Source organism: Ascidia mentula, chromosome 9 (assembly GCF_947561715.1).
Source record: "Ascidia mentula chromosome 9, kaAscMent1.1, whole genome shotgun sequence".
Taxonomy (NCBI): domain Eukaryota; kingdom Metazoa; phylum Chordata; class Ascidiacea; order Phlebobranchia; family Ascidiidae; genus Ascidia; species Ascidia mentula.
Genome location: NC_138574.1, coordinates 11,845,289 through 11,863,892, shown reverse-complemented (window position 1 = coordinate 11,863,892; position 18,604 = coordinate 11,845,289). Strand labels below are relative to the sequence as shown.

The 18,604-nt window shown below is 36.2% G+C and overlaps 2 protein-coding genes across 21 annotated transcripts in view; both read left to right on the top strand.

The window, feature by feature from the left end:
• The window catches only part of LOC145912932 (uncharacterized), a 100,276-nt gene that overhangs the window by 76,799 nt on the left and 4,873 nt on the right, over window positions 1–18,604 (top strand). For 12 of the 20 annotated variants that reach the window (XR_014403322.1, XM_083000401.1, XM_083000389.1 and 9 more), the window contains one exon: window positions 18,360–18,475. The exons of 1 other annotated variant lie outside the window; for it this stretch is intronic. Coding sequence is in view for 18 of the 19 variants with exons in the window: in XM_083000401.1 (XP_082856527.1) it covers window positions 18,360–18,475 (116 nt within the window). In the remaining variant the exon portion in view is untranslated. Of the gene's footprint in view, window positions 1–430; window positions 512–755; window positions 921–1,752; window positions 1,851–2,681; window positions 3,005–16,913; window positions 17,001–17,082; window positions 17,188–17,323; window positions 17,513–17,704; window positions 17,888–18,116; window positions 18,300–18,359; window positions 18,476–18,604 lie in introns of those variants that run through there. 7 more of the 20 variants (XM_083000399.1, XM_083000390.1, XM_083000383.1 and 4 more) reach the window with 6 other exon arrangements.
• LOC145912937 (sushi, von Willebrand factor type A, EGF and pentraxin domain-containing protein 1-like) overlaps window positions 6,207–18,604 on the top strand; it is a 34,708-nt gene continuing 22,310 nt past the window's right edge. Inside the window, exons 1-22 of the mRNA XM_083000407.1 lie at window positions 6,207–6,364; window positions 6,741–6,884; window positions 7,319–7,450; window positions 7,616–7,828; window positions 7,992–8,131; window positions 8,288–8,414; window positions 9,545–9,687; window positions 10,074–10,236; window positions 10,395–10,512; window positions 10,722–10,869; window positions 10,980–11,146; window positions 11,470–11,495; window positions 11,794–11,970; window positions 12,036–12,149; window positions 12,236–12,386; window positions 12,464–12,606; window positions 12,794–12,904; window positions 13,497–13,712; window positions 13,885–14,073; window positions 14,352–14,534; window positions 14,924–15,079; window positions 15,806–16,045. Coding sequence (XP_082856533.1) covers window positions 6,316–6,364; window positions 6,741–6,884; window positions 7,319–7,450; window positions 7,616–7,828; window positions 7,992–8,131; window positions 8,288–8,414; window positions 9,545–9,687; window positions 10,074–10,236; window positions 10,395–10,512; window positions 10,722–10,869; window positions 10,980–11,146; window positions 11,470–11,495; window positions 11,794–11,970; window positions 12,036–12,149; window positions 12,236–12,386; window positions 12,464–12,606; window positions 12,794–12,904; window positions 13,497–13,712; window positions 13,885–14,073; window positions 14,352–14,534; window positions 14,924–15,079; window positions 15,806–16,045 — 3,250 coding nt within the window. The 5' untranslated portion in view covers window positions 6,207–6,315. The remainder of the gene's footprint in view (window positions 6,365–6,740; window positions 6,885–7,318; window positions 7,451–7,615; window positions 7,829–7,991; window positions 8,132–8,287; window positions 8,415–9,544; window positions 9,688–10,073; window positions 10,237–10,394; window positions 10,513–10,721; window positions 10,870–10,979; window positions 11,147–11,469; window positions 11,496–11,793; window positions 11,971–12,035; window positions 12,150–12,235; window positions 12,387–12,463; window positions 12,607–12,793; window positions 12,905–13,496; window positions 13,713–13,884; window positions 14,074–14,351; window positions 14,535–14,923; window positions 15,080–15,805; window positions 16,046–18,604) is intronic.

Below are 18,604 nucleotides of genomic sequence, written 5' to 3'. Positions count from 1 at the left end.
TTTTCACTAGTAGGTGTAGCTTTATTCTTAGTGTGGTTAAAAAAGCGATTAGCAACTTCGGTCAAGCGTCCGACCCATATACCTTGAAGAAAACCTGATCAGGATTCGTGCCCAGGACATTCTGGTTTCTAATCCCAGTGTGACAAAAAATAATCATTCAACAGAAAAAACGAGGTCACGCTGCATTGATGCGTTTATTTGCGACTTCTAGTTACTTCCTACACAAAAATCGTACAATAGGCAATTGGACGAGTTTGTATAATATACTGTGTGTTGGCCACAGAAATATTGTGTTGAACTTTAGCTTAACTGGATATCTTGGTTGCCAAAAGTGTGCAACTTTACATTCCATTTACCACGTTTTGTTTATACACATGAAGTGACTTTCATCTTGCAATGAGAATCTCCTAATGGTGAAACTTATTTTCAGAAATTTTACCAACAACTACAAGCACAGTTGCCACCACTCAGTCAACTCCTAAATCTACTGGATATCCTCTCGAAGACGTTGGTAATAAAATCGATATCTTGTCACTAAATGGTCTCCCAACGCTTGTTAACAATAAACCAATTCTTTTTTTCACAAAATAATGACCCGTACATGTAATTTAAAAACCACGACACAGCACTTTTGGACAAACAAAAACCAACCTGATCTTATGTTGTTTGGTTTATGTGTTTGATCTAAACACGTAGTTGCCAGGTAAAGGTGGAAGTCTTCTGCGTTTAGTTTTAACCGACCGTCTTTAACGCAGGCAACTGTAATATCCAATCTCCCCGTCTTCGTTCTGAGCGAATCTCTCATCCAAGTCGTCGCCTGTTCCGATTTAGTTGTGCTGATGGTTACGTTTTGCTCGGAAGGAAAAGAGTCGCCTGTTTAGACAGCGGTGAATGGGGGCGGGAATTGCCGACATGTGACGGTAACTTGGAAATTGAAGCTTTTATCACGCAGATTATTTATTTGTGGGTTTTTAATGTAACAGAACTTGATAATGTTGGTATGACTACGCACATACCATCTCTAAACAATAGCTGCATTGCTTGCTTTGTATGTAGACACGTAATCTCAACATATCGTGTTTATTTTCACTTGGTAGGGTACAGGGGCTAATTCAGTATATTTCGAATTTATCAATGGAAAAACTAAATTCAGTGTGGAAACAAATCTGTTTAGTAACAAGATTTACGGATTTGCTCATAATTCTGACAATAAAGAAACTGGCCCTCACTGTTGTCAACATTGTCATGTTTCATACGATAAACGTTTCGGCAAGAACTTGTGCCATTATCAGTTTGAATGACGCAGTTGGTGTAACTCCATTATTATATGGAGCTGCCCTGACTGACGTCACAAATAAGGCACGTACGGGTGGTGACGTCATGCTGTTATCGGCCACACACCACTATAAATCTGTTTACCCATATATATCTGTTTAATTGCAAGTGGAATGGTAAATCCCAAACCGCATAACAGGTCATTTTCGAAATATAAGCGCATAATCTGGATAATTGCAAAATATAAACGATTTTTTTCATTGAGCGAAATGCTGATTTCAATATGTTGCACAACCCAAGGTGTCTCTTGAATAATGGATTGCGTAAAAAAAACATTGTATTTTTTTTGCATTCTTAGCTTATTTTTTCTGTGTAAGACTTAAGTCATGCTTTGTAATCATTGGCAACAAGAATTTTAATTAGTGAGCTTCACATACATCAATTTTGCAAACCAACATCTCTTGAATCTAATTTCAGTGATTCCTTGCACGATTCAACCTAATGATCTTCCAGATGGTGTGAACGTGTCCGAAAACGGTCAAACGTTTCCTCCCGGCGCTCAAATTCACCTAAAGGTGATAATTTAACACTTCAAATTATTAATGGTCTTCTTCGTTACCGACATACTAGTGTGATATGTATATGACGGTGATTTCTCGTTAAACAGTGCACTGACCCTCTCGTTGACAAGTAAAGCATTTTTGTCTTTTACTTAAACTTGGATTTCTCGCCCTATGCAAGCCCAATTGTATACAGATGTCTCACTATTAGTTCGTTCTACCGACGACAACCGCGCAACCTGTTTACGTGTGTTGCGCAACAATAAGCCTAAGGAGGGACTTTTTTCCACTGTCAGCTCATTGAAATACAAACCCTAACCAGCGGGCATATCAGTAAACCCACTCACTAAGTGGGTTGGTCACAGTGACAATGAATGAGACAGTAAAAAATATGTTCAGCAAGAATTAACAGCGACACATTGACTGGCTTGGCTTGGACGAAGGGTTTTAAACCGCAATTTTAACGGCAATTAAAATAATACAGCCACCTGAGTCACACGAACCGATGACAGGTCTAGCGCAATTATAGTGGATTAAATCTAAAATAAATAGCAACGGTAACATTTTATGGCATTAAGACTGCGGTTTTTAATTTTCTTTACCTGGTAGCGCACTTATCCCCAATAAAATGTCATAACAACGCAAATTTTGCCCTTCTAGTGGAAAATTGACCGTTGTTTTTAGCGTCCGCTTACCTAATATCATATCAGTGCAACAGCTGAAAGGCTACGCACTGATTATTGAAATAAAAATTCTTTTGATGCACTAACAACATGAAACCAAGGCATCATTTGCGAATCACTTCATCAGCGACGTGTTAAAAATTTCAACTTTTGTTGTTTTAAGTGTAAAGACCATGAAGCAGAACTCTTTGGCGATTCAACCCGAATCTGCACAATAGGTGGCACATGGAACTTGCCTTTTAACACCACCTCATGTCGAATTTTTTTTATTTCAAATTAAAAACGGCCGTGTTATGCTTTAAAAGCATTTACAATGCATAAACGATTAACTGCAATTGTATGTGATTAGTAAGTTCATGTTGTTTTTCAGAGCGATTGTAAATAAAGAAGACACATAATATGCCCCTGAGGAAGTGATTTAGGCAGTCTTCTCGCAAAGAATTTTTACTAGGTCAGTTTGTTAAGTGGTGACACTGACACAAAATCAGGAATCAGGGGATTTCTTGTGATTCAATTTTCCACATAAATGCCCTTCAACATTTTGATACTCTATATTTTCCACAACACCTTCAAACGAACTGCCTGGCCAAAACCAATACTAAAACTGTCCAAAACAACTTAACACTGACCCCATACAAAACCCTTTGCATTGTGACAAAATTATTCTCAGTTACACAGCAGGACATTTACCGACCCAAAAAAATGTATTATAACTACCAAAGCAATACACATAGCCTATATATACATACATACATATGGCATTCGACATGCCAGAACTGCTTGATATGATCCATGAAGCCGATTATCAAAACACCTGGAAGTGTCAAGGGTTTGAGAAATTTGTCAAAACATTAGGTAGCAGAGGATAGAAAAGTCGTTTAATTTGGACCACTTCGGTTTAAATCTAAAAAAATATAGATGTTCACCAAAAGAGTTATTAACACGATTTGATAAATTATCATCTAAACTCTTTGAAAGCAAAAAAACAGAATCCTGTTATTTTCATGTAGGGAATAATTAGTATTTGGAAATTTTGGAACGAGTGTTACACGCCTAGTGTATAATTTGGAACAGCAGCGTGTACAAATTGTAACACTTACAATCCATGCGATTTCTTTTCCACTCAGTTTCTAAGAAGTGATGGCAACTTTGCATAAATATTTTGTCCCCATTATTTGTACATTTCCACAATATTTTATTTTATTCAATAAAAGAAAAGAACAGAAAAATAATTGAAATAGCGAAAAAACCTAGAGAATAAAAAACAATAATATAATGCAAAGACTTTACAATACCAAATGCAAAAAATGAGACAGTAGATACAAACTGAGGTTGCAATTCTAGACCTACAAGATGCACTGTGTTAATAAAATACAGATACTTTAACCATCTTCTTTACTGTAACAAGATGACTGGACCTTATTTTTATCTTCTTTATTCTGTATTTTTAAGTTTCCCAAATAATTTAAGATATTTTACTTCTAATTTTCATTAGTATTCATATCAACAGGTAGTTAAAAATAATGCTGAAAAACATATAGTTGATTGTTAGCTATATTTCAATAACATATTTTATTCAGATATGTCTAATATTATAGATCATGTGTAAAATGTGTTCTGACAATAATGAATACATAATTGATATCAGTTCCTGTTGCCCCGGGCCAAATTACACACATCATACAGGTCCAAATTACACAACTTTCTACACAGTTTTTCCACCCACTTTACTCTCGGAAAGCAATATCATATTCGGCTTTGTATACCGAAGGCAGTAACAGTTATACAACGCAAAAATCATGCCCACTTGGATATACAACATACAGTTATGAAATAAAGTTTGATCTCTAAAACAAATGCAAAATTAACGTACTTTGTATTTCTATCTGTAACTACCGGACTTCGAGAAGTTTCAACTCGCCTGTCTTTCGCGTTTTATCAGATTTTCTTTCAAGCTGTACAAAAGATTTTTTTGTCATCCAGCGTATATTTTTTAAAGGGGAGAATCCGAATTACACGCAGGGTCTAAATTACACAACTTTCCCCAAAAAAAAGTTTGTCAAAAATAAACCTCAACCTCTCAAGAAGAATTGTGTTTGTTTTGAGCAATCGATACAATTTAAAAATTGCATGTTGGACTGATGCAGCGGTAAAAATTTGCACATTACCCAAATACAAGGGCCACTTCATTTTTTTTCTAACCAATGGAGTGATACCAAAGGGAATCGACCGAGCTTGTAACAAGTGGTATTTCACGCTCGACAGAGGCAGCTTTCCTCGAGGCTTCAGTCCAATGCTAATTGGCCCTTGCGATGGACTCACTCAAGCTCAAAGAATTGGTTACACGACGAAGTTCCATTCATGAATAACAATCTATCCTTTATCAAAGTAAACTTCTCCCGGTGTCTTGACCTTCTTATCAGATGAAATAAAGGAGTTAAGAATATCACATGTTAACAGCAGAGAATTTTTTCTCGAGAAACTCCTCAAAATAAAATGGTTTACTTTTGTTGTTTAAACAGTACAAATACCAATGTAAAAACATTACGCTGTTTTGCTCTTTATGGCCTGGTTGCATTTGCTTGATATCTGATAATCACTACATTTTCTCAGCGAGTCTTTCATCTGTCAGCTCTCTGTGTGTTATTTTTTTCATCCTTAACACGTGCAGTTTTCTTCGGCAAATACGAGTATTCGTGACGTCCTTACCGCGATCATATAAAGTTATCGCCACACTAATTTCTTTGCGACCACACTACCAGTATTAATACAGTTTCTACTTATTTTAACACATGTGTTACTTAGCTCGGGGCTTCTTCAATTTTTTGTTCTGCGATCCAATTTTAAAAAATGATTTCTATGCCAACACGTTAGCGATAATAAAATACATTACCAAGAAAGTATTTACAGTGCAAGATCCATAATTGAACCATTGTCTGTAACTATTGCCTGCCCTCTACTGGTGGAAAAAGGTTGCATCTGACTAATAATTTTGCACTGCTTTTTTTCACACACAAGTTTATGTGCCGCAAACATGAAAAAGTGAAAATTCCAATTGGCACGAAAGCTCGTATTCTTACAGCTTGTAATACTTTATGTGGCTGATCGGAATATTGGATTTTTTAAAAAATGCTAATCAAAGATCGTTAAAGTTTGGTTTTGAACAAACTTAATGACATATTGTGTGAGCTGCATACAAATGGCCACTGTTTCGACCTATAAGGTTTCATCAGTGCAGCTGGTGTGATTATCAGACGACTTTGCTTACCAAACAGCCAACTCACATTATTGGCTCCACTTTGCATATGATCATATGATTAATGAATTATATTTCTTACGTTTATTCAACAGCTGAATGTGGAGCTTTATAAACGTATTTGACAGATATGCTTAACAACACAAATCGACGACAAAAGTAATTTGGAAATTTCGCATCCTAAAAAGCCACATGCAGGAATCGCTTCAACAAAACAACCAGAACCAGTGTTATGCGGTATGCCTTGCGACAATGTTAACTACAAGTATCGTCGATTACTTCCCGAATCATGCCTGGCGTTCTTAAGCAATGTGGGACAGCAACAGACATAAATACAAATTCCGCTCCTCAAGTTTCGCCAATAGTAGCCTAGCTCTGTAAGATATGTTGAGGCATAACTAGAATCAAAATCTGTAGGTTTAGTGGTGTTTTTGTGCATGATTAACATATTGTTAGGGGAAGCAGGTCAACAGATAAGCAGAAAAAGAATTGTTCCCAACAAAATAACTGACATTCTGTCGCTTGAGTTTGATTCCTCGGGATGAAGACTTGGATATTGGTTGTCTTGCTGTTAAAGTCACTTTTCAGCCGTAAGTAACCACAGATAAACTTTTGATTTTCCGTTTACACGAATTGATTATAGCCTGAATTATCGCGACGATAGCAAGATGTTTAACTTTGAAGTCAAAACGGATATTGGTTTAGTTTATCTCCTTGAACATTAAGTGATTTAAACAAAAACTGGCTACACAGCCTAAAGTGCTTTATGCCATAAGAGCCTGATGTACTTGGATCAAGTAGAGGTTTGGGGAAATAATTTTGTTTCTGTCATCACACAAATACCAGCAATGAACTATTCATTGAAACCTACTGCAGCGTTACTAAATTATTACTTTAATGTTACGCTGACCACTTGGCAAATTGAAGACAGGGTATAATTAAAATTTTCAATATCCCTATTGTCAGCAGGTAGCAGCGCAACAGGGCCGTGTTCTAACAACAAGTTTCGATGTCCAAACAGTGATCTTTGTTTAAGCGTCGACAAAGTGTGTGATGGCGTTGGAGATTGCAGCAACAACGAGGATGAATCATATGTCTTTGCCAGATGCGGTATAAAGTTTAATTTTGAAGATAAATAACTCATATCAAAGTAAATTATTAAGTTAAGTTTTTCATTTCGGAAAATAAGTGTATGCTCTTCAAGTTTGTGGGAATTACGAGCATTTTGCTGAAAATTCCAATACAACAGCTGGGGGCGTTTTTGGGCTGGTGCTGTGTGTTACACTTTGCTTCGAAAGTCTAATTAAGTTATCATAAAGTCAATGTCTCGCATGCGAAGAATATCTTACACCCAAAGAAAATCATTGTTTTTTTTTCTGGAATACAATTATGTTTTAGGCCAGAATTATAGGATATGTCAAGCACATTGCCCAAAAGTTTTATTTGATGTGATCATCATGGATATACGCCTCTGTAATAAACAAAACTGGAGTGCGTTTAGTGTTTATGTCATCTAGCGCAACTATAGGAAAAATATGTTATAGGTTCATGTCCCGGAAGAAACGAGAGATTGGCGGGTTATCCATGCCGAAAACCTTGTGTGCATAACTGGCAGTGTAGAGGAAGGAAACGATGTGCTTGTGACGGTCATTGTGGGATGTCCTGCTTTAACCCAAGTGAGAATGACGAATGTTTATCTAGAGAGAAAAATTTTATAAAAAAGCGCTGAGAACCATTACACCAACCAACATTTTAATAACGCCCCGATGGAAATATTTTATCTGCCAAGCCAATTTTAATAGTTTCTGTTCAAGTAATGTCATTTGCTACTTATTGTTAAGTGGCCACCTGTGGGAATTCGCTACCACCGGCTAGAGGCAGTGTGGGTTACAGTGTGATGCGTTTCGTTGGCCGTGGCTTGGTTCAAGTGAATTCAAGCTTTAGACACGGTGACTTCGTTGAATATGCGTGCCCTCCGGGAATGACACCTATTGGTCCCCAGGTTATCTGCAATTCAAGAAAACAATGGACACGAGCTGATGTAAATTGCATAGGTAAAGTGACAACAAAATCAGTTTTATAAACGTAGAAGGTTTGGCAAAAGGATTCGAACGTAAAAGTTATACGGTAGTAATTTTGAATAAATCAAACATAACATGTTTCTATTGTTTTTTAATAACTTTAGTGTTGTTTCCTTATTAAACGTAACTCTAACAGATCTAAAGATTTGTGGCCAATCAAATGTTATCAACACAATCGTACATCAGCGCGGTTTCGGGCGAGTAGTCGGAGGAATATCAGTAAAACAGCACACTTGGCCTTGGCAGGTGCTCATTATGAGAAACTTATACCCACGAGTAAGTTACTTTTCAGTATCTTTGCCATTGTATGAAATGTCTCGAATTTTGTCTCCGGAAACAGTTCCTGTATGTTAAGTGCATAGCAACCAAGACAATTATACAACCATTTATTATCAACAATATATTACGTGGAGTTGGTTTTTACATTCACAGTTGTTCGACGATCGCAGTTTAAGGGGTGGTGGATCTATTATTAACAAACAGTGGGTTCTCACAGCAGCTCACGTGTTTGACGAATATCAAGACATTGAACACATCGAAGATTTAGTTGTCGCCGTCGGTTAGTTAACTCCGTACTTTTATGTAGTGATGTGTTGCGCCGGATCCGGGTACCCGGACCCGGCCGGATATTGACCAATTTTCAATACCCGGACCCGGCCGGATAATACACTTAATTTTACCGGATAGTTGGGAAAGCATTTTTGTCCTAAAAGCGTACAAACAGTTCGCAAATTACTCGTTTTTGGGACCCAATCTGTTATACTCGCCGACGTAAGATTTTTCTGTTATTTGTTATGAAAGTTTTTCGTGACGTGTTATACCATATTAATAAATGCCCACGTTTATTTGTTCCACTCATGACAGGCTAACCTTAACATAGCATTCTGTTTGGCAATCAAACATTTTTGCCATAATACACGAATCAGTGTTAACAAACTGCCGGATCCAAATTATCCGGCCGGATTTGATTAATAACTATCCGGATCCGGCCGGGCCGGATAATTTGGAACTGGGAACATCACTACTTTTATGCAGCTAAGTAAGAATAAATAACGTTTATCTACGGGGACTGATGTACTTGTGATCGTCACAGTCCCTGCAAATGCATGCAATTAAATCATTGATAAACGTTGATGCAATTTTTAATTTACGAAAATACCGCCAGGTGGTTTAAATTAAATCCTTAGATTTCGGTTGAAATTTATTTTAATTTTGCAACAGCATATTATCGAAGTGTCGGGAGTAAGCTCATAACAATTAACGCCGTCAGCAAAATCCACCAACAGGAAATCTCCGATTGGTGCACTGCGAGAATTTTATAGCTCCGTGCTGAACGTTGCGCGCCGCCAACTTCGCCGATATTTCGCTATTGACGTTTATTACATCCGCCATCACAAGAGATCAAATTACACAGTGCGTGGTGTTGTCGGGCGTTCAAATTTGGTCGTTCCTGTTAAGTTTTCACTCTTACAGGATGATCTGTGCGATAGTTTTTGGTACATCTTGTACCAAGTGAGGGGCCAGTTTGCCTCTGAAGTCTTAAAAAATAATTCCTCTTTACAAATACAGTTGTGCATTTAAAGATCGTCTACTTATTTAGTTTAATTATGTTCGTTCAAGAAAATTATGACCTTTAAATTAAAGGCATGCATCAAAAACATTTGATGTTAAACCGATAATTATTGACAGGTGTTCATGAACGCCCCAGTTTGATCGAAAATTTGGACTCTGCAGTTGAACTGTTTACACCAAGGAAAATATATCTTCATCCAAGATTTGATCTACAGAATCGTGGGTGGCTGAGAATCAATTATGATTACGATATTGCTTTGGTGAGTTTATTAAAACGGGTTTGTTCGTTTACTTTGATTATACTTTATGAAGAAAGTTTATTGGATGTAAACGTATCCTGTAAATATTGTGTTCTTGCTTTCCGTGACAAACTTTATGTCAGTACAATGAAGGGTACGTTCTAGGCAATATTATCGTCTTTAAAGTTGGAAAAAATTCGTGCGTGACGTAAACCAATGTGTACAGTAAAATATCTGGTTATTATACGATTCACCTGACCCATTTAATGTTTTGATTTGAGATTAAAGAGAAATAAGATGCGCGTAAACGTATCTCCTACAGCTTTTTGCATTCTCTACATAAAGTATACCAGAAGTACTTTTCATAATAAACGTACAGGATTATCCAAAAGGACCTCCGTTTTCAGATCAGAATCGGAGTCTCGCTTCGTTTTTTACGTCACAGATCGTATTGGATAGCCACAAAAGAAAGGCCGAAATTCAATGGAACAATCCCCTTATCTCCGTACATTCGTCCCGTGTGTCTTCCTTGGAATAATTCGTTTCTTCCAAACGGAACCATCATACACAGTAAGGGACTAAGTATCTCCAACAATTTTCTTCAGCTGCCTGTCGTAAAATATGTTAAATTCTAATCGCGATTTCCCCTTTTTTAACTCAGCTTTTTAACATTTACCATTTTTTAAATTTAGAATGTCTTTCACGTAAAAAAGGGTTGCACTTTACAGGTGAAAGAGAAAACAGAGCAACAGTCGTAGTAACTGGATTTGGATACACTAATTATCAAAATCAAACCATACCAAACATTCTGCAGCAAACCACGCAAGAACTACAACCAGATGCAGTGTAAATACCATTCGTCACTTTATACAAAAAAGCTAAATTTGTTTGTGGCCTATAATAACAAACAATATGTACGAAAGTATTCCATTTTTACATTTATGGCCTTTTTCCAAGAGTTTGGTAACGATTTGTTCGTCTAAAGTATTATTGTGGTTAAAAATAACTTCATCAATCAAGAAAAAGAAGATACTTTTTATTGCTGTTTCGATCAGGTGTCGTCAAGGAATCCAACGTCACACGCGAAAAACAGGACAGGCTTTGAGGTACACGAACCGCATGATTTGTGCCAGATCTCCAACAACTGCAAGAACTCTGTCTGACGCGTGTACTGGAGACAGTGGTGGGCCGCTCATAAACCAAGTAATGCTTTATTTTATTAAGGTTCTTTGAAATGCCTAATGGAACTCTTTGGTATACGTATGAAATTTAAATACAAATGCATATATTATTTGTTTAAAATCTTGTAACAGCGCTTGGATTCCCAAACTGGCGAAAGTTATTGGATACAAATGGGGATTGTCAGTTTTGGAGTTGAATGTGCTCATAGGGATGAAACAGATGACTTTGTGTATCCTGGCTACTACGCAGATGTTGCGCAGATGCAGAGCTGGATTGAAGAAACGATCAACGGTTCTAAGTAAAAACTTTGTTCAATTCCTAGTTTATTGTGTGTTGTGAAGATAAAAGAATTATGTCTGCAATTAACCTGACAACAAGTATATGTTGAGTTAGTTTTGTCAATGGAAAAACAAGCAAAACTTACCAATTGGAAATAGCTTTCAGTAAAAATGTTTTTTTAATTTTAAGCGGTTAAACCGTACAATATGTAATGAGTAAATCCACCATTTTTTGTAAGAAATGCTAGAAATGTCGCAGAGAAATTTCTGAGATTTGCATTTTATTGAATCATGGCCGAGGTTGTGCTCTTTCATAACAAAAAATGTTTTTGTTTTGTTGCAGGATTGGCCGTAAATCACATCACCGAAGTAAGTCACAAATTACGTCACACACATATAGATAAAAGTGCTCTTTGTTCGCACAATTATCATTAACTAAAAGAGGCGTTTTGTTTTCAGCAAATATTGGGGTATACCTAAAGCTAATGGTAATAAGGCTACACAATATTTTCTTGGGTCATGCGGTATAGCGTATATCGATACGAAATCGTAGTGCTTTCTAGTGGTGTGTTCTCGTCAAACCTTCTAGTTTCATGTCAAAAAAGCTTTATTTTTGACATTGCAACGATACATTTTGTTGCCTTATACACTTTAAGTATATTTAAAGTAAGGCGATGCAATACTCCTATTGCGCCACCAAATGGCCGAGTGGATGATCGCGGCGTAGATTACGTTTTCGGGTCACGTGTTCGATTTGTCTGCAACGAGGGATTTCGAAACACTGGAAGCTCATTTGCCGTTTGTAATGCCGATGCCATTTGGGAAGGGTCTGCCATTTGCCATGGTAACTGCTATCAACCAACTATCAAGATAAACACGTATTTTACTCTTTGTCCGTTTTCTCACTAGTTCATTTGGATTGCGACTTTGAAAATTTCCACAGTCCAACTTGTGGATACACATCTAGTCCTTTAGAAGGTTGGAGACGCCGTTACACACGAACTGATCGCAATAACAGAAGAGGTGTTATTTTCATTCTTTTGCATTCAAACAAACTAGTTGTTACCAATGCGTATTTTAGATATAAAGAGTTAGAAATTGCCTTGCAGGTTATGTTGTTTATGCTTCTGCTTACACCAGTGAAAAATCGCTTTCATCACCAGTAATCCCGCAATCAGGCAATGACAAGTGCTTTAACTTCTTTTACAAACTTGACTCTGCCAACTCTCATTTGGTCTTGAAGATATCTGGGACTATACGGTAATGTTTTTGATATCCAAAACAATGCAACAGTTGCGTATTTTCATTTTTTGCAGCTAAAGATTTTTATAATGCAGTTGGAGGGATCGTGTATCTCACAGTCTATGGGTGCCTGGAGAATTGACGGTAAAACAAAATCGAGTAGGCAGACAAGTGTCATTTGTGGCAACATCTGGCACTGTCAGCTTGGATGATATAACAGTTGCAGACGAAGCTTGCAGTAAGTATTTAGTTTTAATTATTAAAAAATGAACAAACGTAGAATACCCTTAATTGTCCTAAAAAGTTGTTTTATGTGAGGGCTTCTTGTAATCAACTAGTAACCAAGTTTTTCGCATTTGCTACTGTTATGTTATTCTCTAAACACAAAATGTTGCTGTGCCATAACTGGCCATCTAACTGTTAAGGTGATGAATGTGAAAGTAATCCATGTCAAAATGATGGCACATGCCAGGATGAAGTTAATGGCTTTACATGTACCTGTACACCAGATTTTGGAGGCACCACCTGCTCTGAGGGTAATACAGTTTTGTTGGTCATGCTTACAATTGAAATTTATCAAATGACCCTATTAAATCGGATTAACTTATTGCAAATGACTGATCTTCGTCCAGGAAATTACAAGTTTTCTTGACACAATGTGCCCAAACCTCCATTCAAGGAGTTCATTTGCCTATTTGAAAAAATAAATTTATTTGTTAATTTTACCCTGCCAATAATTGTCAACAGTACCAGTAACTCCTTTTTATTGGCATTACAAATAGTTAATTATAATGTTTATAAACCATGTAACTACGTTTAGGCTATTGAACATATCTGTGCAAGCAAAATACAGTTTAAATATTGTTCTTATTTACCTTCCTATTTTTACTGTTTCTCTGCAAATATCTGTGCCTAACTTCAAAAAATAGATGTCCCAATAATGGGCATATTTTGGGAACAGGAAGAATGTTGTGAATTTTGCTTTAGTAACATAAAACCCAAACAAGCACGGATTAGATGAACCATGTTCACAGAAATAAGTGTTTTTTCTGACACATACAGTATTCATGCAGTTAGGATCATCAGATTATATCTGCATACTTTAAATATTTAATTATATTGTGACAGATCTGAAGTGCCAGGAATGCCCTGAACGTCTGTCAAATGCGGTGGTCACCATAACCTACCAAAACCCTAATAAACCATATCTTTTGCCTGGTACAAAAGTAACATATGCATGTGATAGAGGTTTCAAAATAGCAGGAACATCGTCTAAACTCAAAACAGTTACATGTAATGCGAGAAGAAAATGGAGTACAAATCCTGATACTATAAGATGTGTGGGTAAGTGTTTAGTAGGATACTTCAAACTGCTGTGAACTAAGAACTGTTCTCAGTTAATAAAGTTGTGGAGAATTAAATACTGCACCTAAAAAAACTGCTCAAAAAATATCTAAAAAGTTTATGCATGAGAAATTTTGTATCCTGTAATTTTTAAAGGAATATTGTTTTTCAGTTAAGAAATGTCCCCCAATACAGCATTTAGAAAATGGTGAAATGCAACCAAGTTTACAGACAGGTGTGGGCCATTCAATGGGAACCTCAGTTACTTTCACATGCTGGCATGGTTATCGGTTAGAAGGCGCAAACAACACTGAGTGTTTACCAACAGAAAAATGGTCAAGTTCACAACCCAGCTGTATTGGTTTGTTATTTTTTTCTGATTTGATTTAATTTAAATGCTAGTATGCAACTGTATTGGTTATGGCATGCAGATTTACCACAAACATGGAAATATTTATTCCAGTAGGTTAAAATCTGTCAGCTTGTTATTTAAGACAAATATATTTTGCTTTGAACAGCATCATCTGTGTATAAAATGCAGAACAACAAAAGATTAAAAACAAAAAAGCCTCAGTGCTTGCAAGAATTAGCAGATTTATTTCACAATTTTCATTCTCAGGAATAATTATTGATTTGCAGAAGTAAAATGTAAAAAATTTGTTGTGCGAAATGGTCACCTTGTTCCATTCCAACATGTGTATACTATCAACACTGTGGTTCGAGTTGAATGCAACAATGGATATAGACTTCAGGGTCAGGGAAATGTCACATGCACCATTAAAGGAACTTGGTTTCCTCAACCTCTTTCTTGTGATCCAATTCGTAAGTATAACTTGAAGACAAGAATTTGCTTGTTGGCATTGACTACATGGTTAGAATGTATAAACAGAAACATTCTGACCTTGCAATCAAATTTACTTTTGCGTTATTTTTATTTGTCCAGTTCTAACTCTCTGCAATTGCTTACTGATTGATGGGTACAGCCTGCACAGTCAGTGTTTATGTGCACTAATAATGAATTAGTGTTGAAAATATCAGTATACTACAAGCTACTTAGAAAATTCTTAGGTTTTTCATATGCACTTGAAGTAATGTATTTTCCACCAAAATTGACAAATTAAACAAAGACAAATAGCTACATGCTTAGTTTTGTTTCAATTATTTTACTATGTCCTCACAATTCTATAAAAAAACACTTCATGTTTTTTTAGCTTGTAGCCATCTTGCACCACCTACTGGTGGTTCCATCACCCATCGGAGTGAAAGTATGGTGACTTTTGCATGTGACAATACCTTGCGATTAGTTGGTGCCCGAAGTGTTCATTGTCATTTGGGTAAATGGTCTGCAAAAACTCCAACTTGTGAAGGTATTGCATAGGAGTAATTAAGTTCTAACTTTATGCATGATAGATTGTTAACTATTATGGAGCAAGAACCCTCTAATGCAGTGGTTCTCAAACTGTGGTACGCGTACCACTAGTGGTACGCGAGAGCTTTTCAAGTGGTACGCGATTTAGTCTACTCTATACAATTTGCCGCACTTTGAAGAAGCCAAAACCGCTGCAAATACATGATGTCGGTTTTCTTTATTGTGCATTTGTGACGCAATAGTATCAACGTGAAATTGTTGCACTGTTAAAGTAATTCTGACATCGTGTATTCAACTGTGCAACAATTTCACGTTGATACTGTTGCGTCACAAATGCACAATAAAGAAAACCAAGCAACTGGTGATGTTGGCTAAATTGTTATTCATTGGTGGTATGTCATAACAGTTATGGTATAGTAATACGGTGGTACGCAGTGTATTAAAAAACAAATGAGCGGTACGTGATTGGAAAAAGTTTGAGAAACACTGCTCTAATGTATGTCATGTATTGTTGAGCATAAGATAAAAACATTATTTTTTACATTTTCCACAATGTTTTGTGTTGCATTCTGCATTACAGAAATTAATTAGCAAATGCTTGCTCCCAGAAATAATGCAATTATCTTCCTTTAACCTCTTGCCAGCATCACCTGCTGTATTATAAAATTATGTCAATTTAATGTTATGTTTTGTAGAAAATAAACTGACTCAATTTTACTGTTAGTCAATTCAGAAATACCAGCTGAACCCAAACCAATTGTGCCAATACCCCAACCACCATTGCAACCAATGTGGAACAGTTGGAGTGAATGGAACTTATGGGGTCCTTGCACTTCCACATGTGGCTCTGGGTTTCAATTAAGGAGAAGGGAATGTCCGAATTCACCTCCTAATACTGTCATGTGCAGGGGGAAAAATGTAGAAAAAAAACACTGTGAAAATGAACCATGCAGTCCATTATCAGGTGTTGTTTTTATTATTTCACAATTCACAGAGACTACAATAACATATTTGATACCAAATGTTTGTTGTTTCAGATCCAAGTTCCACTTTGTTTCATGATGGAAAAGAGTATTTGTTTTTTGACGAAACAAAAAGCCAGCCACAGGCCAAAGTTCACTGTAAAAGTTATGGTGCTAGCATGGTCATGATAAAAACAAAAGATGTATTTATAGCCATTGGAGATCATATGGACTCAACACTAACCGGTAGTGTTTATGTTTTTTTTAGCATTTTTCGGCCAACTTTTTTTTTTTAAAAAAAAACGTTTTTTGGTAGTTATTTTTGAAAATAATATCTGAATCAGCAAAAGTTAACAATAGTTATCAATGTTTTAAATATGAAAAAGGCCAACTTGTACAAAATTACCAGTTTCCACAGGGAAGTTGAGTACAAGGATAGTTTTTTTGATACCATAACTTTGTTAATACAAAAATCTAAATACCTGTATATATAAACTGACAATGGTGAGTAAAAACATCTGTTTCATGTTTTTTAATGTCCAAGAAGGATAAACCTTATTGTTTTGTTTAAGATTTTTATTGGATTGGGTTGGAGCAAACATACAATCGAAATCAATGGACTCGTTACTGGTTGGACAACAGTGTTTATAAGTTTGAATATTGGCGTTTACGAGTTGTTCTTCGGTCTTCTGGTTCTTGTACCTCCATGTCTACTTACAAGTGTGGCTGGATTCTGCCCGCTTGGACAAAGTCGCAATGTTGGAAAAACGGAGACTGCTCACATCCTAAAAAAATTCTCTGTGAAAGAGGTTTTTCAAATGAACACTTTTCCAATAGATTTATGTTATATTTTAAAAACATTCTTTTAAGACTGTCCGTGTCTGAATGGTGGACATTGTAATGCGATAGGTTCTTGTGTCTGCCCTGCGGGCTACACAGGTGTACATTGTGAAAGCAGTAAGTTCAATTTCGTTGTTATACTATTGTAGCATGAAACACAATTTTTATACCATGTGAATTTCCATTCTTATCATTTCAGGTATAAGTTTTTGTGCTTCCTTGCCATGTTTGAATGGTGCTACATGTCATGAAGACAGCATGTGTCAGTGCCTTCCTGGATTTTATGGCACTGTTTGTGAGCAAGGTGCTGCTTTATTAGCAAGTTTTTAAAACCAAACTAGACTTTGTATGTATACTACAAATTTTATTTTTTATTGATTTTCACAAATGTAAAGACATTCTTTTTTATTGATTTTTACCACATCAACTCTTTGATTTAGTGCTCACATGTCCAGAATTACAAAATCCACCAAATGGTAGCATACAGTACATGGAAACGCAAGCTTCAGACTTTGAATTTGGAACCACAATTTTTGTAAGTTGTGATGAAGGTTATCTTCCCAGCGAGAATAAAGTCATCACATGCACAGAAAGAGGAGACTGGTCAGATGAGTTACCACGATGTATTTGTAAGTAACACATTGAATAAAATATGTTGTGGTTCTATTAGCCTATACATAACATAGTCATAAACATATTTTATAAATTTTTCTATCAATGAAAATGCTTTAATTTGTGTGGTACAATTAATTAGATCATTGTTGGCTACAGTGGCCACCACTTGTCATTTTGTAAGAAATACCTATTTCCTTTGCCTTTAGCCAGTAGTTGTAATGAATTACCTCTCCCTGAAAATGGAAGACTATTGTATAATGGCCGGGATTTGTATGTAAATGATGTTGGAACACAAGTAACAGTGCAATGCAATGAGGGTTATCTACCCAACTCTCCTGAAAGTCTGTGTACTGAGGATGGTTGGACTAATGCAGCTCCAAGTTGCAATGGTAAGTAAAATTGGTTGTAAAGTAATTATATAATAAGGTAGGTTAATATCCTTGTTGAACATTTTGAATTCAAGCACCCTAAAACTTGTTATTTACAAAAAAGGAAGTCTGTGTCACTGTGGGAAATAGTTGCAAATACAGGCCATTCTTAATGATATCTTAATTAGGAATCATACAACAATGTTAGGCATTAATATTTAGATTGAAATCTTATGCCTGTTGTTTGCAGTTTTTCAGTGCAGGTTGGTAAACAATCCTGCCAACGGTTTTTTTCTATTTCTTGACCAAGAGTCAGTGAATCGACGAATTGGAGCAAGAATGAAGTTAAATTGCAGTAAAGGTTATCGACCGACTATAGAATACATTACATGTGAAGCAGGCGGGTGGTCTGATCCTCAAACAACCTGTAAACGTAGGTTATGAGGCAACAAACCCCAAATAGCTTTCACTGTAGTGTTGTTTTACTTATCAGCTATGCCTTGTCTGTTGGAAGCCACTTTTTTGTCAGACGGGGTTGAAGTTGTTGGATATGATAATGTTTCATTAGATGAGGAGTGGATTTTTGGTGGTGAAAGTATCACATTACAAGTAGGTAGATGTTTTTAACAATATTGAAAATACTTCCCTTGTATGATAATAAAAAAGGTTATTGTCTTTAATTAGTTGAATCACAGTTTTTGTCAATACAGAGGGTTTTGCAAAATAATTCCACAGGTT